The 22,435-nt window shown below is 42.3% G+C and overlaps 1 protein-coding gene across 6 annotated transcripts in view; it reads left to right on the top strand.

Moving 5' to 3' along the window:
- Positions 1–22,435, top strand: part of LOC135539796 (CUGBP Elav-like family member 4) — a 113,778-nt gene that overhangs the window by 16,853 nt on the left and 74,490 nt on the right. For all 6 annotated transcript variants that reach the window (XM_064965925.1, XM_064965928.1, XM_064965924.1 and 3 more), the window contains exon 2: positions 21,177–21,259. In XM_064965925.1, coding sequence (XP_064821997.1) covers positions 21,177–21,259 — 83 coding nt within the window. The remainder of the gene's footprint in view (positions 1–21,176; positions 21,260–22,435) is intronic.

Genomic DNA, 22,435 nt, shown 5'->3' with positions numbered 1-22,435 from the left:
CTAGCTACAGTGTAACTATGTTGTTGGTCCTAGAGCTAGCTACAGTGTACCTCTATGCTGTTGATTCTGGAACTATAGCCAGTGTTACTTTCCATTGTTGATTCTATAACCATTTTTTATGTTTTTTTACATGTTTTATTCTCACATACACCGGAAAGGTGTAGTGAAATGTGCTGTTTTACACTGTCAGCTATAGTAGTACGGCGCCACTGGAGCAAATCTGTTTAAGTGCCTTGCTCAAGGGCACATGAACAGATGTTTCACCTTCGCACATATTCGAAACAGTGACCTTTTGGTTATTGGTCAACTCCCTATATGCTGTTGATCCAAAAGTCTAAAGAGGTAAAACGTGTCATTATGTGAGGTCAGATATGCATTTAGCTCTCTGGATGAACTTGTAATACCTGTAAAAGGGAGTTGGGAGGGGGGTTAAAGCTTTTGGAAATATCTCCTTAATTATTCAAGACAAAGTCTGATTCAGAAAATGGAAAAAGGACTATGAATAAGTCATGGGGAAGTTTTCGAGTGTTCGGGGGCAGTTTGGGGGGGGGGGGGTGTACGAGATGTTACTACTAAGATTAAGTCTCAACCAAACTTACGGTGAAGCAAATGCTAACTTGTGATGGGCATTTGTAAGGGGCAGGGGGAGAAAAACATAAAGACTGAAATAAAGAGAGTGCGTGAAGAAAGCGATAAGATGAAGTAGGGTAGTAAGGCAGAGAGAGAGAGAGGCAGAGAGTCAAAGGCAGAGATTGAGTGAGGCAGGGATCGAGTGAAGCAGAGAGAGAGTAAGGCAGAGAGAGGGGAAGAGAGAGAAGCAGAGAGAGAGTCAGAGAGACAGAGGCAGAGATAGAGTGAGGCAGATAGAGGGGAAGACAGAGAGGTAGAGATAGAGAAGCAGCGCGAGTGAGAGGCAGAGAGACAGAGAGTAAGGCAGAGAGGCAGAGATAGAGAGAGTCAGAGAGACAAAGGCAGAGAGAGAGAGGCAGAGCGAGAGAGGCAGCGAGCGAGGCAGAGAGAAAGGCAGAGCGAGAGGCAGAGCGACAGAGGCAGAGAGGCAGGGGCAGAGATAGAGTGAGGCAGAGAGAGAGAGAGTAAATCAGAGAGAGAGGGGCAGAGAGAGAGGCAGAGAGAGAGAGAGAGAGAGGGAGAGAGACAGAGAGAGGCAGAGAGACAGAGATTGAGAGAGTGAGAGTGGGGCAGATAGAGAACAAGGGACTCCCAGAGACAGATGTCCCACTCCCTGCAGATTGATGGCTCCTGGCTCCATTCCATGCTAGGCTCTGACCCCTCTGTCCTTTGTTGTAATTTATAGGTTGCGTTTTGTGAGATTTAAGCACTAGTCTGTGGCCATCATGGCCCTGGAAAGAAAATGACCTTCCTGCAATAGCAGCAGAATTAGGCCTCACCGCTTAAAAGCCGCCCCCAGGGGTGAATAAGTGAGCGCTTTCCGATGTAGGCAGACATTTTTGACAATGTGTTAATGTTGTTGTTGTTGTGCCTATATAAGTGACTGCTTTTTTTCACTGCTACACTTTATGTGAACTCTTATCAGTTATTAATATTGTCTGCGTTTTAAAGAAGGAAGTGGATATTTGACTGGCATATATTGTTTTAGTTTAGACACAGTGGAGTAAATAAATTAGGGTTAGGGTTATGGTTAGGTTTAGGAACACGGGGTGGGTTGAGGTTGAGGTAATGTATAGTTTCAGAGAGGTTAACTTAAGGGTTAGGGTACGGAAAGGCATAATATGGAACATTGGGTTTGCATACTGCCGTCGACCACCATATATTTTCTGCAGGTTCACTTCCTTTTTAAAAATTTGGATTTTAGTTGTCGAGGCAATGGGATGTGTATGAAACACTAAGAACACCTTCCTAATATTGAATTGCACCCCCCTGTTGAAAAATAGATTTGATCTTTTTTCTCAATGAGACTAATCTGGATAATAAAGGTACAAAAAAATAGATAAAAATACACGCATAAAGATGTTGAGCGTGAAAAACCCAGCAGCGTTGCAGTTCTTTGAACAGGGTATGGCAGCTACCACCATACCCCGTTCAAAGGCACTTAATTATTTTGTCTTGCCCATTCTCCCTCTGAATGGCATACATACACAATCCATGTCTCAAATGTCTCAAGGCTTAAAAATCCTTCTATAACCTGTCTCCTACCCTTATCTACACAGATGGAAGTGGATTCAACAAGTGACATCAGTAAGGGATCATAGCTTTCAGCTGGATTCAGCTGGTCAGTCTATGTCAGAACAGGTGTTCATGATGTTTTGTATACTTTGTGTATAGTGTAGTTCAAAATATATACATGATACGTGTACATGAATTAACACATCAATACCACAAATGTCACATGATATATCAATATTACTATTTGTGGCCTCTGCCTTAGTATAGATATGTCTGTAAGCATATGGTTTTGTGTGTGTGTGTGTGTGTGTGTGTGTGTGTGTGTGTGTGTGTGTGTGTGTGTGTGTGTGTGTGTGTGTGTGTGTGTGTGTGTGTGTGTGTGTGTGTGTGTGTGTGTGTGTGTGTGTGTGCATTTGTGTGTCTAGCATTTGTGTGTGTCTAGCATTTGTGCGAGTGTGTGTCTATTGCAATCAAATACTTGGCTCAGTGGCTCGTGAGCTCAGCTGGCTCTCTGCTTGGCCATTCAGAGCATAACCCCATGAACAAATCAGTCTGGAAATTATTTGGACAGAAATCCTTCAGCGAATGATTACAGATTTGCAATTGAATGACTTCTAAGGTCTCTCCCTGGGCCTACGTATAAGTTCCCTACGAATCAGAGCCTAGATTTTTTTTATCACTACAGAGGATGGGAATCTTATCCAAACCCATCCCGGTCCCCTGACACAGTCCTACCAGCTCTCACAGTCTCACAGCAGAATAAGACATTCATCCATGTTTCTCAGTGTTTAAGGTTAAGTTTAGGAATTAACTCCAAATTGTTAAGGTTAGAGTTAAGTTCAGGCATTATCTCCAAATTATCAAGGTTAGGCATTCATTCCAATTGGTTAAGTTAGGGATAAGCATCCCGTCAACAGGACAGTTGTAAATCACGGTCACGATTTTAGAGAAACAACTAATTTCGGTACATATAAGTGTCTTATATCGGCTGAAAGCTTAAATTCTTGTTAATATAACTGCACTATCCAACTTACAGTAGATATTACTGAGATAAATGGCATGCTATTGTTTGAGGAGAGCTCCTAACAACAGAACACATTTTTCATAGAGATCTGATAAATTCAACACTGAAGGTGAAATGTGTACTTCCATTCTGAAATCTTGAACTGATTTATCATCCAAAGGGTCCCAGAGATAACATGAAGTGTCGTTTTGTTAGATAACATAATTTCTTATATCCTAAAAAGGTCCATATAGCATGCACAATCGATTTTGTATTTCCAGTCGTTCAATTTGCAAAGAAAGGAATCTGTGAAAATCTACCCCTAAACGTTGTTTCAACCAGTCAAATCACATTTGTATGTATTCCTCAGAGATCCTAGAATGTAACCAGACTTCACTATATCATTAGGGGTGTAGTATATCCTATAGGACACCAAATGTGGTCAATGAGCCAACGCATTCATGGCATGCCAATGACGCGGGCAGTCTTCACTTGATCAACTCTAACGTTGTCAAATAAGCACCAATCAAGGTAAAACAAAGCTAGCTAGATAGCCAATGAGATGGGCTTCACTGGAATATCCGGAAACCCTGTATCTGTCGCAAAATGTAGCTGCTAACGTTGTGCGACAGCATGCCTTTTCCTTTTGGACAAAAATTATAAGAATATTCAGAGTTATGAAGTTCTGAAATCTGGTTGTTTTTCAAATTTTTAACTTATAATATGGCTACTAATACTGGAAAAGCTAAATCAAAGTCCAAGTATACAGATTTGACGATATTCTTGCAGAAAAATGTAACATGAATGCAAATGTCTCCACGATCTTCCCAAATGTACCTGGGTGACTTCACACTAGATGTCATGTGGTTTGCTCATACTTCACGTTATCTGTCTGAAACTTTGCACATACACTGCTGCCATCTTGTGGACACCATCGGAATTACAACCAGAGTTATGGCTAGAAGTGGGACCTTTCTGTTGCATTTCAAAGATGGTGGTAGAAAAAAAGAAGACAAAAAGTTGTTGTTTTCTTTGTATTTTCTTCTACCAGATCTACTGTGTTAATTATATTCTCCTACATTTAATTAACATTTCCACAAACTTCAAAGTATTTCCTTTAACCTCTAGCGTCGAGCAATCCCGTATCCGGGAGCGTAATCATAGCCTCAAGCTCATTACCATAACGCAACGTTAACTATTCATGAAAATCGCAAATGAAATGAAATAAATATATTGGCTCACAAGCTTAGCCTTCTGTTAACAACACTGCCATCTCAGTTTTTCAAAATATGCTTTTCAACCATAGCTTCACAAGCATTTGTGTAAGAGTATTGAAAGCTAGCATAGCATTAGCCTAGCATTCAACAGGCAACATTTTCACAAAAACAAGAAAAGCATTCAAATAAAATCATTTACCTTTGAAGAACTTCGGATGTTTTCAATGAGGAGACTCTCAGTTAGATAGCAAATGTTCAGTTTTTCCAAAAAGATTATTTGTGTAGGAGAAATCGCTCCGTTTTGTTCATCATGTTTGGCTAAGATCTGGCCAAGGCTTTCAACTCTGTCAATCACCACATCCTCATCAGCAGACTCGACAGCCTTGGTTTCTCAAATGATTGCCTCGCCTGGTTCACCAACTACTTCTCTGATAGAGTTCAGTGTGTCAAATCAGAGGGTCTGCTGTCCGGACCTCTGGCAGTCTCTATGGGGGTGCCACAGGGTTAAATTCTTGGACCGACTCTCTTCTCTGTATACATCAATGAGGTCGCTCTTGCTGCTGGTGAGTCTCTGATCCACCTCTATGCAGACGACACCATTCTGTATACTTCTGGCCCTTCTTTGGACACTGTGTTAACAACCCTCCAGGCAAGCTTCAATGCCATACAACTCTCCTTCCGTGGCCTCCAATTGCTCTTAAATACAAGTAAAACTAAATGCATGCTCTTCAACCGATCGCTACCCGCACCTACCCGCCTGTCCAACATCACTACTCTGGACGGCTCTGATTTAGAATACGTGGACAACTACAAATACTTAGGTGTCTGGTTAGACTGTAAACTCTCCTTCCAGACCCATATCAAATATCTCCAATCCAAAGTTAAATCTAGAATTGGCTTCCTATTTCGCAACAAAGCATCCTTCACTCATGCTGCCAAACATACCCTTGTAAAATTGACCATCCTACCAATCCTCGACTTTGGCGATGTACTTTACAAAATAGCCTCCAATACCCTACTCAACAAATTGGATGCAGTCTATCACAGTGCAATTCGTTTTGTCACCAAAGCCCCATATACTACCCACCATTGCGACCTGTACGCTCTCGTTGGCTGGCCCTCGCTTCATACTCGTCGCCAAACCCACTGGCTCCATGTCATCTACAAGACCCTGCTAGGTAAAGTCCCTCCTTATCTCAGCTCGCTGGTCACCATAGCATCTCCCACCTGTAGCACACGCTCCAGCAGGTATATCTCTCTAGTCACCCCCAAAACCAATTCTTTCTTTGGCCGCCTCTTCTTCCAGTTCTCTGTTGCCAATGACTGGAACGAACTACAAAAAGCACTGAAACTGGAAACACTTATCTCCCTCACAAGCTTTAAGCACCAACTGTCAGAGCAGCTCACAGATTACTGCACTTGTACATAGCCCACCTATATTTTAGCCCAAACAACTACCTCTTTCACTACTGTATTTAATTTATTTATTTATTTTGCTCCTTTGCACCCCATTATTTTTATTTCTACTTTGCACATTCTTCCATTTCAAATCTACCATTCCAGTGTTTTACTTTATTGTATTTACTTTGCCACCATGGCCTTTTTTGCCTTTACCTCCCTTATCTCACCTCATTTGCTCACATCGTATATAGACTTTATACTGTATTATTGACTGTATGTTTGTTTCGCTCCATGTGTAACTCTGTGTCGTTGTATTTGTCGAACTGCTTTGCTTTATCTTGGCCAGGTCACAATTGTAAATGAGAACTTGTTCTCAACTTGCCTACCTGGTTAAATAAAGGTGAAATAAAATAAATAAAAAGAAGAACATCCGAAAATTCAGTCATTACAACGCCAAACCTTTTTCCAAATTAACTCCATAATATCGACAGAAACATGGCAAACGTTGTTTAGAATCAATCCTCAAGGTGTTTTTCACATATCTATTCGATGATAAATCATTCGTGGCAGTTGCCTTTCTCCTCTGAACCAAATGGAAAAGTGCACGCAGCTGGAGATTGCGCAATAATTTCGACGGAGGACACCAAGCGGACACCTGGTAAACGTAGTCTCTTATGGTCAATCTTCCAATGATATGCCTACAAATACATCACATTGCTGCAGACACCTTGGGGAAACGACAGAAAGTGTAGGCTCATTCCTGGCGCATTCACAGCCATATAAGGAGACATTGGAACACAGCGCATTCAAAATCTGGCGCACTTCCTGTATGAAATTTAATCTTGGTTTCGCCTGTAGCATTAGTTCTGTGGCACTCACAGACAATATCTTTGCAGTTTCGGAAATGTCAGAGTGTTGTCCTTCCAAAGCTGTCAATTATATGCATATTTGAGCATCTTTTCGTGACGAAATATCTTGTTTAAAATGGGAACGTTTTTCATCCAAAAATTAAATACTGCCCCCAGAGTTTCAAGAGGTTAAAATGGTACCAAGAATATGCATATCCTTGAGTCTGGACCTGCGCTACACGCAGTTAGATTTGGGCATGTCATTTTAGGTGAACATTTTTAAAAAGGGGGCTATCCCTAAGAAAGGTAAAGATTTGGCATAGGCAAAAAATAAATACAAATAAAACATTATATTGCTGGATGCGAACTTGCAACCTTTGGAATCAGAGGAAGATGCTTAGATTTTACCAACCTACTTGAAGGTAACAGGGCTCACTGTTGCCCCTAGTGGCCGGTTTCCACGTCATCTCCTGACATCCTCAGACATGGATGAACTTCAAATACTGACTTGCATCATAGGTGGCCTGGCAGCACAAACACAGCATTTGGTGTTCTTCCATAGGGCTTCTGGAGAGAGAAAAAGAGAGAGGAAAGAGAGAGAAATTGTGTGTGTGTGTGTGTGTGTGTGTGTGTGTGTGTGTGTGTGTGTGTGTGTGTGTGTGTGTGTGTGTGTGTGTGTGTGTGTGTGTGTGTGTGTGTGTGTGTGTGTGTGTGTGTGTGTGTGTGTGCGCGTGTGCGTGTGTCAGCAACGGCTAAGTAATAGTAGAGGACCCCATCCTCCCTGGCAAAGAGCAGAGGCTGGTATAGATTGATATTGGCCCGACTGAGAATCCTCCATCAGTACATTCTGGACAGAGTTTGCCACTGAGCAGTGATCTGACTGAGACCTGCTTGCGATTAAAATAGCAAAACAGATCCAAATGAAAGGGTCAGATGTAACATTACCTTGCACAGTACTAAACAGTATTACATGCAATTGATTGATTGCTTTTATTTGCCAGTAAAAAAAACTAAATCTATACCGCAGTACATACATTTTAAATCACTTGTTACACCTACGACCAGCCCAGATGTCTGCTCTATGGTCAAGTCGTGTTGTATATTCATGGTTTACGATATTGCAAAGGATCAGACATCTGAGCTGACCAGTGTTTTGATCTTACAAACAAGGCCTTTCCCAGAGTTCCATTTGTTTATTCCCCCCTCATTTGCCTCCAATGCAAAATGTGAAAACTCTGTTCCAATCTGCATTTCAATGTCCCAATTTGTTCAAGAGGGAGTTGCAGCTTTCTAAGTGAGCCGGATAAAAGCGTCTGCCAAATGGCTAAATATTTAAAATTATCTGTAGCTCCAGAGCCGATAAAAAGGACTTTGAAAATCAACTGCCTTCGCGAAAAGCCTCATTAGTTGGACGACAACAAAATGTCTCCCCACCGAGGCAGGGCGGGAGGAAAACCCAGGTATCTGCGACTAGGCAATTAAAAACAAGTTATACAGCCTTTTTCTCAAACTGCACTGCTCCCTATTTAGGATAAAAAATCCTCTTAATGTGCTAATGCTAATATGCTAATATCTTATGTTATCATATGATTACGTGTTTATGAAGGAATGGTGGAATGAGTCAGTGGTGTGTTTGTTGATCCTATCCATTGCCACTTGTGTTTGCATGGAGTCGATGGAAAATATGGAAATCCCAGTGCATCTTTCATGCGCCCTTCCTTCAGCGATTGGCGCTCTACGCTAGCTTTGCAAACATCTTAATTGCGTTAAATGGAGGGGAAAAAAGGGCCAGATTAAACGTCATTAATGAGGGTTGTGTGGGGAGGCTGCTATTCCCCGGATGGTGCTTTTGTTCACTTTGGCAAAGCGGGGGAGAAAGAGCGGCTTCACCTTGAAGCTGAAAGCACACCATGAAACAGGGTCATTGTGCCTCCCTCTACCAAAGACAGGAGCACACTTTTCTCCCTCTCTCTCGCTCTCTTGCACAGAATCACACGCACCATCTCCCTCCTCTGTGCCTCTGTCTCTTGCTGCCACTACCCATCCCTCTCTCCGGCTCAGTCTGCCCCTTGTCTCCCTTTCTTTCACTCTTTAAATTTCTCCCCCTCTTGTTTTTCCAAATCTCTTTCTCTCTCCTCTTCCCCCAGTCACTCTGTCTGAAAGGCAGATAAGCTCACTGGGGGAGACTTTAGAGGACTCTCCATCTGTGTATAAATAGTTTAGGATGAATTATTGAGGGACCTGGGGTTGCTAATAATCCCGCAGGACCCATCTGACAATGACACGGAAGATGGAGGGAAAACAATTACGCAGGGTTTCTCCTTCGCAGGAATTGGATTGGAAGGGGGGGGCTCTGGGCGTAGAACAGAAGCCCCTCGCGGGCCCAACGTCTTGGCTAATAAAGCCAATTAACTCTCTGGAATCAATCGGCCCAAGAGGAACGTCCTTTTCTTCCCTTCCCTGGGACGCAACAGGAACTGTAATGATTCATGTTTCCTCCCCCCCCGTCGTCCCTGTTTGTAATGTCCCCTCATCTCGTCTCCCCTGTGGAGGACGGGATAGGACAGGACACCGCGTCTCTCAGCCTCCATCCCTCCGCCGAGGCGGGATAATAGGACAGGAAAGGGGGAATGAGAGGAGAGGAATATTAATGATGGTGTTTAGGGTTGAAAGTGTTGTAATGGGAGGGCAGACTAAACTCCGTGTCTCAGAGTCAGACCCTTGCTCCTGTTTTTGTCAACCACCCCAAGGTGATTTTGACACGGCAATTGACTCTTTTTGGGGGGGGTTGGTTTTCTCCTCTTTTGTGAAAGGCCTTTGAGATAGAAAGGATTACACTACAACATTAGGTTGAAGTGTTACTGAAATATTTGTTTGCACCAAATCTGTTATCTAGGGAGCAACAACTGTTGTAAACAAGGGACCAATCAAAGGGACCAGGTTAAATTGACCAACTTCATTATTAATACTAATAAGAGAATTTATAGAACATAATGACAGTGTGGAATCGGTCTGAGTGGTATAAATGCAAACTGCTGTTTAATATTGTTAAAGGATAATACAAATAAAGTGTGTGTGTGTGTGTGTGTGTATATACCGTATATGCTGGTATGTGTCTCATTTCTGCTGTACTTGTGCATGTGTGTATTAGAGTGTGTGTGTGTGTGTGTGTGTGTGTGTGTGTGTGTGTGTGTGTGTGTGTGTGTGTGTGTGTGTGTGCGCCTTTACAAGTTTGAATGAAGCAGGGAAATCTCAACTGCGTGCGGGCCTGCATGTGTGCTCAAACGTGTGCATGCAAGCGTGTGGGTGTACAGTCCCCATCTCTCTGGGGAGCGCGTAGAGAGGTGGACGACGACAACAACACTGTCCTAATGATGCATTTTCTACTCCATTGATTCAGTGGCTCTGCTCTCCAGTAAATCCTTCACATGCAACACATTAAAGCCGGCCCTTTTTCCTCATCTGCCAATCGATTAGAGAGAGTTCAGGCTGCCTCCCAAATGGCACCCTGTTGTTCTCTGGGCTCTGTACCCTAGGGCCCTGTACCCTGGGCTCTGGTCAAAAGCAGTGCACTGTATAGGGAATAGGGTGAGATTTGAGACACAGGCTTACAGTGGAACGTGGTGCATTCGCTGACTTCCACAATGCACACACAGTGTCGTGATGTTTTAATGATCCTTTTTGTTATACTTTATACCTTTAAAGGTTTTGTCCCAACCAAGATCCATTTGGGATTGAAAGGTTGTCACTATTACTATAAAGAAAATGTAAGAGACTATGTTGTTTTTTTAGGTTTGCTTTAGTTTTTTCGCCAAGCACCTGTAAGTGTATTGTGATGGATTTGTGCTCATAATGACAAAATACTACCGTATATTTACTATAAATATTATAGTATTCACTGCAGTGTTTTTGCAGACTTTACTTGCAGACTAAAGTCCACAAAAACACTGCAGAAAATACTGTAGTATTTACTCTAGTATTTACAGTGAACTCTAGTATAAATAATGTAGTAAAAGAAAACTGTAGTATGTACTATATTAATTAGTTTAGTGTTTTTGCAGACTGTATTATACTGTAGTGTTTACTGTAGTGTTTTTGCTGACTCTAGTATGCTGTAGTATTTACAGTAGTGTTTATGCAGACTGTTTTTTATTTTTCCTTTATTTTACTAGGCAAGTCAGTTAAGAACAAATTCTTATTTTCAATGATGGCCTAGGAACAGTGGGTTAACTGCCTGTTCAGGGGCAGAACGACAGATTTTGTACCTTGTCAGCTTGGGGATTTGAACTTGCAACCTTTCGGTTACTAGTCCAACGCTCTAACCACTAGGCTACACTGCCGCACTGTAGTGTACTGTAGTATTTACTGTAGTGTTTTTGCGGACATTACTGTAGTATTTACTATAGTGTTTTCATTGTATTATCTTTGACATAGAAGTGGAGGCCTTTTGTTTCAGGAAACTTACTGGAGAAATACTAAAAGAGCACATTTCCCATAACCTGTAGGTAGGTAGGACTGTGGTCTGAATGGATAGTTCAGAGTTTCTGCTCTTTTTTATAATATCTGCTAATATGTGTTTGTGACCAATAACATTTGATTTGATTTAGAGAACACAATATATGTTCTATACTTGGCATGTATTTTTCTCACTTATGGGTGGCACAAATTGTGATATGGGGAGGGGAATGGGCAGGGAGTATGCAAATTGAATAGTATTGTAATATATACTATAGTTTAAAAACTGTAGTGTTTTTGAGGACATTACTGTAGTATTTACTTCAGTGCTTTTTTGCAGATAATACTGTAGTATTCACTATAGTATTCTACAGTATATTACAACATTCTATAGTAAGTACTACACATGATCGAGGGACACTACAGTGTGTAGAATAGTATTCTACAATATACTACAGTATACTACAGTTTACTATATCATTCTAAGTACTGTAGTATTCTTTCATGTGGGTGGGAATGTTACTGTCTAATTCTTCAGCGACTCAAATACATGTCAAGTCGTTAGAGATTGCACAGGTGTGTGTTTACTTTCATTCTCTCTCTCTTTTCTCTCTCTCTTTCTCTCTGTCTCTACCTTGTGTTAGCACTGTGGGATCGGTATGGTGAAGGAGGTCTGGGGTAATACACGCCATTATGAATGCATACTGTCCCTTTTATGTATGTTGGCACTCAGTTCTATTTCACTCGGCTAGAATAATATCACACTCAAGACGAGAATTCATTAGTCCATGAAACAGCTCCTGAATTTTTAAGGCCTATTTTACGGAACAAAAAAGCCCTGACGTGGTCTCTGCACAGTAATTGAAGATTTTCTTTTTGCGTACTATTCTCCCAACTCATATTGCGGTCTTGAAAGTGCCTTCTTATTTAATCAAGGGGTTTACTGAATTCAATTACATATTTTTAAATGATATGGGGGTAGAACTTGCATGGAAATGTTTCCCGGAGACCTTGACTCTGTGTCCCCATACTCTAAGATAGCCCCCTTTCCTCATCTCATTCCCTCCATGAGCACAGATCTGAACGCACATGACGGGTGAACGTGATATGGTGGAAACCTATCCAGTCCATTCACCTGCCAGTGGTCTTGAAGGAAAGGTGGTAAGGACTTTTAGAAGAATATATGGACACAGACTTTCCACACACAGAGCCAAGGGCTTCCTCATTAACGTTACAGGAATAGTTCCCTCCAAAGTCTGTCAGACACGGCAAGACATGGTTTGATTGGTTTGTTACCTTTCCAACAAGTGACTGAGCTGCTATTGCATACAGAATAGTTTATGGTGCATTAGTGTGTCATTAAGTCTCATGCCAGAGTTACACAGGAGTTAGAAATGGGGATGTAACGATTCACCAATATGCATCGGTCCCGGTTCCAATGTTAAAGATACTAGTGCATCGATCCAAATTAAGCATGCATCGGTCAGATAAAAAAAATAAAAAAAGATTCAATCTTGTTTTATTACGAAAATACCTCTTACCTGTTTTGAATTAATTGATGCGTCCTCTCCTTCAGTTCAGTAGCCTATTGAACTTTTATGCATGTAACTGCATATGACTGTCAGATAATAACAGGGCGCACAGGGCGGGGGACACAGATGCTCGCGCCAGGGAGAGGTTGGCCTATGTGGTTCTAATAGGCTATTCGTCCATCTGCACGGGAACCTTCAGCATTCAGATGCTTGTAAAATGGCTTTCGCAATGTCAAACCATAGCCTTTATTAGTTGAGTGACAACCCATGTAATGTATCTAAATGCTTATCAAATTGTTCATGAAAGGAGAGACACACATCCCTAGTTGTAAAGGGTTCATAGCACCTTGTTATAACAAATGTGGTTGGAATTCCTCTTCAGTAAAGCTCACAGAGCGCTGAGACCTTGCAAAGTAATCTAGTCACGTTTTTCATCTCTTAAAATCAATCTTTAAACTGAAGTGAAAACATATTTTGTTTATGGAGAAAAGGCTGTACTTGGTCCTACCTTTCAGGTCCAGATAAGTGCTAACAAAACAGAGGTGAGAGATCTGGAGATTTTTATTGACTGACTGAATAACATTTTAAAGGCGAGGATTTTCTTTCAGAGTTGCTAATGTGCAAGGCTATAGAGCCCTTTCATGCAATGGACTCTTTGAAGACTATAGCTGAAATGTTCTGACATATTTTGGGGAATAAAATAACACTTTTTAGTAGAGGGAGCCATGAATGATAATAGCCAGTAGCAGTGCGTGGGTAAAATGATCGGTAAAGCCAAGACAGAAAAGAAATCCATATTACAACCTACAGTTGAAGACAAAAGTTTACATACATCTTAACCAAATACATTTAAACTCAGTTTTTCCACAATTCCTGACATTTAATCCAAATAAAAATGCCTTGTCTTAGGTCAGTTAGGATCACCACTTTATTTTAAGAATGTGAAATGTCAGAATAATAGTAGAGAGAATAATTTATTTCAGCTTTTATTTCTTTCATCACATTCCCAATGGGTCAGAAGTTTATATACACTCAATTATTATTTGGTAGCATTGCCTTTAAATTGTTTAACTTGGGTCAAACATTTCGGGTAGCCGTCCACAAGCTTCCCACAATATGTTGGGTGAATTTTGGCCCATTCCTCCTGACAGAGCTGGTGTAACTGAGTCAGGTTTGTAGGCCTCCTTGCTCACACACACGTTTTTAGTTCTGCCCAGAAATGCTCTATGGGATTGAGGTCAGGGCTTTGTGATGGCCACTCCAATACCTTGACTTTGTTGTCCTTAAGCCATTTTGCCACAACTTTGGAAGTATGCTTGGGGTCATTGTCCATTTGGAAGACCCATTTGTGACCAAGCTTTAACATCCTGACTGATGTCTTGAGATGTTGCTTCAATATATCCACATAATTTTCCTACCTTATGTTATCTATTTTGTGAAGTGCACCAGTCCCTCCTGCAGCAAAGCTGGTGTTCTTCGGCTTGCAAGTCTCCGTCTTTTTCCTCTAAACATAACGATGGTCATTATAGCCAAACAGCTCTATTTTTCTTTCATCAGACCAAAGGACATTTCTCCAAACAGTACGATCTTTGTCCCCATGTGCAGTTGCAAACCGCAGTCTGCCTTTTTTATGGCAGTTTTGGAGCAGTGGCTTCTTCCTTGCTGAGCGGTCTTTCATGTTATGTCGATATAGGACTCGTTTTACCGTGGATATAGATACTTTTGTACCTGTTTCCTCCAGCATCTTCACAAGGTCCATTGCTGTTGACTGATTTGCACTTTTCGCACCAAAGTACGTTCATCTCTAGGAGACAGAACGGGTCTCCTTCCTGAGCGGTATGACGGCTGCGTGGTCCCATGGTGTTTATACTTGCATACTATTGTTTGTACAGATGAACGTGGTACCTTCAGGCATTTGGAAATTGCTCCCAAGGATGAACCAGACTTGCGGAGGTCTCCAATTGTTGTTCTGAGGTCTTGGCTGATTTCTTTTGATTTTCCCATGATGTCAAGCAAAGAGTTTGAAGGTAGGGCTTGAAATACATCCACAGGTACACCTCCAATTGACTCAAATTATGCCAGTTTGCCTATCAGAAGCTTCTAAAGCCATGACATCATTTTCTGGAATTTTCCAGGCTGTTTAAAGGCACAGTCAACTTACTGTATGTATACAGTGAATTACAAGTGAAATAATCTGTCTGTAAACAATTGCTGGAAAAAAGAACTTGTGTCATGCACAAAGTAGATGTCCTAACCGACTTGCCAAATGTATAGTCTCTTAACAAGAAATGTGTGGTGTGGTTGAAAAACAAGTTTTAATGACTCCAACCGAAGTGTATGTAAACTTCCGACTTCAACTATATGTGTTGTGATATTTGTGTTGTTTGCTCTATAACCTGTTAGTTCATGTGCCTTGACACCGTGATATATAGACCTAAGGCCGAGACAATAAGAAGACACAGTGGCAGAATAAATTCAACCACACCTTTGTTTCATCACAAAACAGGAGAGCAACCTCTGTCCGGCGAAGTCCACAAAACATGGTGCATGGAACAAACAGTTATGTGACCTACAGCATGATCAACCAAGTTAATGTTTCTGACATTTTCCGACTACTAAACAAATATTTATTTAGAACCACTGAGAGTTTCCGCAAGTTGCAAAGAAAGCTGCCTCCTATCGTGACACAAGGCGAGACCCAGACACAGGAGGCAGATGTTTGGAGTCTTACAATGTTTATTAATCCAATAGGGGAAGGCAAGAGAATAGTCGTGGACAGGCAAAAGGGTCAAAACCACTTCAGAGTCCAAAAAATCCCAAAGGGCAGGCAGAATCGAGGTCAGGGCAGGCAGGATGATCAGGCAGGCGGGAAAGTAGTCCAGAGTCAGGCAGGGGTCAAAACCGGGAAGACTTGCAAAAAGAGAACAGCAAAAGGAGTACAGGAAAAACACGCTGGTTGACTTGACTAACATACAAGATGAACTGGCACAGAGAGACAGGAAACACAGGGATAAATACACTGGGGAAAATAAGCGACACCTGGAGGGGGTGGAGACAATCACAGGAACAGGTGAAACAGATCAGGGCGTGACACCTCCACTAGCACCATTTCAACTTCAACATTTCAACATAATAAAATCGCCTATGCTTTCTCTAATAGAGTTACAACTAAAAAATACCAAAAATAATTTAGTCCATTCAATGTAAGATAAATATGATGTAGCTGTCAATGGTTCTGATGTTTGTGTGTATATGTGTGCGTGCATGCGTTCGTGCAAGTAGAGAAAACATGTTGACTCAACCTACTTGTAGAGAAACGCCAATGCCATTCTCCTCTCTTTCATGTTGACGAAACAGTCTATCACTCTGTCATACAGTACACGCTTTTAGTTTTTGTTGTCCTCGGCTACCTGGCTAAAATGCTTGCTCGCTAGCCTAACTTCCTTTCTTGGGTAATGTTAGTTAAAATTATCCTTCTACATCTAGCTACATATTTAACTTCCATCCTCTCGGGCCAGGGGCACAAAAGGTATGAATTAATGGTTGATCAGAATCGCGGTTATAGTCATTTGCCAGTACTGAGAGTTAAGTAAAACCACAAGTCCAAATCCCTATCTCCATCCATGGTTAATTTAGGAAAGGGACAATTTTAGCTAGCCACCGGAGTACAACAACACAACAATATGCAACAATTCAAGTTGTTTCTGTCAAAGACATATTTCTCTTGAGAAGATGTGATAAATGTGAAGCCAAATTCAAACTGGCTTCTTGACACTATTTATTGGTGCGCCAGGACCATTCACAGTTCAGCTCACTCAGTTTAGCTCAACACAAAGGCTATTATTTTATACTTTTTTATCACGGGAGGCCAAATGCTCACTGGCTTCCCTTGCATTCAAGGCTACGGGCAGCAACAATGTCATACTCTTTTTGACCAGACAGTATCAGATAGATGGCCTACACATACAGAGACAGAGGGGCGCTGTTTGCTCGCTTGGATGCTTTCTCCGGTAAGATACATTCAGCCTCTTGCGAATTGACGGAATATGACAAAATCACAGAGAGATGGAAGATAAAGGATTTTATACGTTTTTGCCCTTTTCCTTGGTAAATTTATTTGGGAAGCCTGGCTTCTCTTGGCATCCATGATTACAATGCAATGATAATACCAAGTCTCATGATCTCACATTTGTTAAAGTCATAATTGAACTTCATGAGAGGCACTGGCTTAGTTGATGCCAGCAAATCTTCAGTTAGACATCTTGCAATTGGAATCTCTTTTAACAGAAGAGAAGAGAGTTTGGCCCCTTGGCAATAAATGTACTGTCACCGACAGCTTCTTCTCAAATCACTGGTAAGATTAATTTAGGCAAGTCAGTTAAAAACAAATTCTTCTTTACAATGACAGCCTAGGAAGAGTGGGTTAACTGCCTTGTTCAGGGGTAGAACAACAGAATTTGACCTTGTAAGCACGGGGATTTGATCTAGCAACCTTGCGGTTACTGGCCCAGCGCTCTAACCACTAGGCTACCTGCCGTAGGTGAAGAAAGTAGTGGTGTCTTTCCAACCTATCTTTCCTACTTTTTAGACATTGTCTCTTTCAATCCCTGATTCCTCCCTCTCTCTCTCTCTCTCTTTCTCTCTCGGTGGGTGTGTGTCCCTTTAGGTCGGTGGATGTGTGTCACTTTAGGGTGTCTGCAGTGGTTGAGATAAGAGGCGAGTGTAGGACACAGGGGGATGGTGTTCACAGCAAGGTGATCTTATCTTCACTCTCTACCTCTACCTCTCTACCTTTCTCTCACTACCTTTTTCTCTCCACCTTTCTCTCTCTCCCTCCCTTTACTTTTCTATCTTGCCCCCCCTCTCTATCTCTACCCCCTCTCTCTCTCTATCTCTCTCTCTCTCTCTCTCTCTCTCTCTCTCTCTCTCTCTCTCTCTCTCTCTCAGCACCGCTTTCTTCTCCCTTCTCCACCCCCGCATTCTTCTGTTCATTTGCTCTTTCCCTTATCTTCCCCTCTCTCTCTCTCTCTCTCTCTCTCTCTCTCTCTCTCTCTCTCTCTCCATTTCTCTGTCATTCGCTGCCTCTTTTCTTCTTCTTTCTCTTCTCTGCACTGTTGTTGATTTGAATTTGTAGCATTGTAAAACAATGCAAGGCAACAAAAGATGAATGTCTATCCACTGCTCCTACCAGTGTGTGTTTTAGCCAGATACTAGCTAGAGCCAGACACAGCAAGATCCGAGCTGAGCCTGACTATGACTAACATGTTGCTTACTCACGTGTGTGTGTGTGTGTGTGTGTGTGTGTGTGTGTGTGTGTGTGTGTGTGTGTGTGTGTGTGTGTGTGTGTGTGTGTGTGTGTGTGTGTGTGTGTGTGTGTGTGTGTGTGTGTGTGTGTGTTTAAACCTTACTATCCTTTTGAGTTCCAAAAGTCCCCACAACGATAGTAAATCAAGGAAACTTTGACGAGTGCGGCCATTTCGGCGGTCCCTAAAAGGAAAAAAATCTATTTTAGGGTTAGGGGTTAGGTTTAGGGATAGGATTAGGGTTAGGGTTACAATTGGAGTTAGGCTTTCGGGATAGGATTAGGGATAGGAGTTAGGTTTGGTTTTAGGGTTAGTGATTTGGGGTTAAGGTTGGGGTTAGGGTTATGTTAAGGTTTAGGTTTAGGGTTAGTGATTTGGGGTTAAGGTTGGGGTTAGGGTTATGTTAAGGTTTAGTGATTTGGGGCTAAGGTTGGGGTTAGGGTTATGTTAAGGTTTAGGTTGAGGGAAAATAGGATTTTGAATAGGATTTTTTTTCGGTCCCAGCTTGGATAATAAAACCAACGTGTGTGTGTTGTGTACCCCTGTATGAGCGATATGTGTGAAGCCCAGGCTTGCACACACGCACGCACGACGCACGCACGCACGCACGCACGCACGCACACACACACACACACACACACACACACACACACACACACACACACACACACACACACACACACACACACACACACACGTGTTCCTCCTTTGGGAGAGGCAGCTGGCATGTAGCGTAACATGACAGGGAGGAGGTAGGTAGGAGGTAGCAGGCTGTCAGCAGCGAGCTCCCACTCGGGCTAATGAGCATGGCATTAATTAAAAACAGCAACAGGCGGAGTGAGCTCTCCAGTGGCCGCCATCAGACCAGCCCAGGGTTAAAGACACAGAGCCAAGCACACACAGCGACTGAGACCAGCTCCCCAGGCACACTAGTTAGCCCTGCTCTTCATACATGCTGCAGCTCGTCTGGCCCCCACTCTCTCTGCCCATAACATGTCAATATGTAAATAGCCAGATACCACAGATATTAATGATATAACTTTACATTAAAAAGGATGTTGACAAGTTGAATGTGAACAAAAGAGTGAGAACGTGAGGCATAGAGCTAGAAAGATATGAGATCTACTCTTCAGGCATCCTTGTTTAGTTCTGTTGTTGACTACTGTCTGCTGTATTAAACCAGCGTTTTGAATGTTTACACAGTCTTTTTGATTGCAAAATGCTACTCACAGCTCGCAGACGGCTTTTAGTTTGTTCATTATATTTTAAAACTGTGTATATGTACAGTCTCTAGGACAGTGTGAACTGTCTTTATGACAGTCCTGTGAGGGGAGTCAACCTGGCGTTTTTACAGTGCCCGAAAACATTCTGGGGTTTGAATTTGTAATAAACAGACACAAACTGTAAACTTGACAGAAATAAAAGATTGGAGAACTTACATCTTTGAGTCTTTGAGTCTTTGAAAGTCTAAATAGAAAAACAAAAAAGACAAAAAATGTCACACCAATCAACTACTTATGCCTTGATGGCGAACTGCCTAATAAGCATCACCAGTACATTGTGTAAACATATTTGTTCATACATTGACACATTTTCATCCTTTCATTTCTTTCAAAGGAAATGTTTCATTTCATTTTCACTTCATGCTTTCATGGTAACAACGCATGTTACAAATTGACTGTGGGGAGAATGTGATGTTGAAGCGTAAACAGGCCCTACAGACGATATCTATTGGGGTCCTGGAATGTTGGCATAACGTTTTCAAATGTCCTCTGAACATGGTTCCAGGGTTTCTGTGTTACATGTTCCTGTTCATGGAGGGTCTCCATAACAACATTCACAGTCAAAAGTTGGACAGTTCTAAATAAGATTCTCCTTAGCTAACACTATGTCAGCCTTATGACAGCACTACATAGGCTTCCTGTCAAGGGGGCCTGTGAGTGACATGTTCCTGTGGTTTCTCTTAGTTTGCCTGAGTCTCCGGCATCTCCCTGGCAGCCCCCTCATGTCAGCCCAGGTGCTAGGGAAACAGGGGATTGTGGGAACATATGGAGCAGAAAGAAAGACTGTCAGGGAAATGTCTGCCTTGTCACAGCAAAGTGAGGACCGACGCACACTGATGGTCGACTGGATAACTGCAGACTTGCAGGGAGAGAGAGAGAGAGAGAGAGAGAGAGAGAGAGAGAGAGAGAGAGAGAGAGAGAGAGAGAGAGAGGAGAGCCACATAAGATTTGACATGTTTTGGGAGAAAGTAGCTAGTATAGCTAGATTAGCATGCACACGTTTATTAATCTCTGCCACACGAGAAGTGATAACATGGAAAGGGAAAGTGTATAGTAAACTGTTTAGCATACATACACTGAGTATACAAAACAGCATGAACACCTGCCCTTTCCATGACATACACTTATCAGGTGAAAGCTACGATCCCTTATTGATGTCACTTGTTAAATCCACTTCAATCAGTGTAGATGAAGGGGAGTAGATAAGTTAAAGCTTTTTAAGCCTTGAGACATTTGAGACATGGATTGGGTGTGTGTGTGTGTGCCATTCAGAGGGTGAATGGGCAGGACAAAAGATTTAAGTGCCTTTGAACGGGGTATGGTAGCAGGTGCCAGGCACACCGGTTTGTGTCAAGAACTGCAAAGCTGGTGTTTTTTTCACGCTCAACAGTTTCCCATGTGTATCAAGAATGGTCCACCGCCAACCAACTTGACACAACTCTGGGAGGAATTGGAGTCAACATGGGCCGGCATCCGTGTGGAACACGTTTGACACCTTATAAAGCAAACTCGATATTAGGATGGTGTTCCTAATGTTTGGTATACTCAGTGTATAGTAGGCCATGTAGGTAGCACTTCGGAGATAGTACCCTTTAGCTGCAGGCTTACCATCTCTCTCTTCCTTTCACTCACTCTCTCACTCTTTCATTCTTTCTCTCTCTCACTCTTTCATTCTTTCTCTCTCTCTCATTCTTTCTCATTCTCTCTCCATCTTTCTCTCTCTCTTTCTTTCTTTTGCTCCCTCTCTCACTTTCTTTCTTTCGTTCTCTCTCTCTCTTTGATCTCTCTCTCTCTCTCTCTCTCTCAGGGACGGCTCTGTTTGTGTTAGTTTGTGTTCTTGGATTTTTGTCTCTAACGAGTTTGAGTGGTCTCCTCCTTCGCTGTCTCTCAGTGTCTGCCCCAGTATGCTAACGTCATTATCCTTTCTCTCCCTCTCCCTACCCCCTCTCTATGTCTCTCTCTCTCTCTTTCGGTCTCCCTCTCTCTCAGGCTGTGCCTTCCTTACCTACTGTGCCAGAGAGTCGGCCCTGAAAGCTCAGAATGCTCTTCATGAGCAGAAGACCCTGCCAGGGGTAAGTTTACCACCACACTGTCATACTGTTTGTACTTTATGGCCCCTCAAGCACCTTAACATGCACCCAGACAAATAAATGTTCAACAGATTCCGACACCCATAAAGATCACACCCAGCTAGGCACACACATGCAACGCACAGACCTTGCCACACAAATGTGTTTGCATTCAAAGGTGTTACACAATGTCTTTACTGTTGACATACTGTACACACAACAACACACCACCCTCTTTTCCCATTTGTTCTCCCTCTTTCTCCCCCTCCCTCGCTTTTTCATTCTCCCTCTGACAGTCACACAAACCCACGGGGAGAAACCACATAGCATCACATCAGAGCAGGCCTATTTATAGTTGCAGTGTGTGTGTATGTGTGTGTTCTGTGGTAGGGCCAACAATATACTGTAAATATACATACAGTATATCTAACGTGTCTCACAACATTATGTTTGTACGTACAGAAGAAAGGAAGCACTTGAGTACATGAGGAATACAAAGTGCATTTAAAGCAGGTGCTTCCACACAGGTTTGTTTCCTGAGTTAATTAAACATCCCATCATGCTTAGGGTCATGTGTAAAAATACCCAGATGCCCATTATTTTGGCTACCAAGGCTTGAAAAAGAGACCTCAGTGACTTTGAAACAGTGGTCTCAAAGGAGCAAATGGGGGTTTAAAGGGTGTGTGTGTGCATGTTGCGAAAGTGTGTGCGTGCGTGCGTGCGTGTGTGTGTGTGTGTGTGTGTGTGTATCAGTCACCAGATTGCAACCCAATTGAACACTTATGGGAGATTCTGGAGCGGTGCCTGAGACAGCGTTTTTCACCACTATGGACAAACACCAAATTATTGAATACTTTAAGTTGGCGTTTCCTTTATTTTGGCAGTTACCTGTATACCATACTGTATGTACAATATGATTGCAAGCAACAACTCCTACACTATCTGGATCCAATGTATACTTTAATATATTATTTTATTTTTTAACCCAGCACTATGTTGCAGGGCTTTAACATTGTGTATCTGTGCCATATGTGTGTGTCTGTGCGTGTATGTGTGTGCGTTGAGTTTTGATGCGTCTCTGTCAGGGCTCGCTTGGTTGGGCCTGTTCGTTTTTTAATGACGCCTCCAGGGAGGTTGACAGTCGCCATGTTGAGCAGAAAGCCTTTGATGTGAGTGATT

Source organism: Oncorhynchus masou, chromosome 5 (assembly GCF_036934945.1).
Source record: "Oncorhynchus masou masou isolate Uvic2021 chromosome 5, UVic_Omas_1.1, whole genome shotgun sequence".
NCBI classification, from domain to species: Eukaryota; Metazoa; Chordata; class Actinopteri; order Salmoniformes; family Salmonidae; genus Oncorhynchus; species Oncorhynchus masou.
This window is presented reverse-complemented; position numbering and strand designations above follow the sequence as displayed.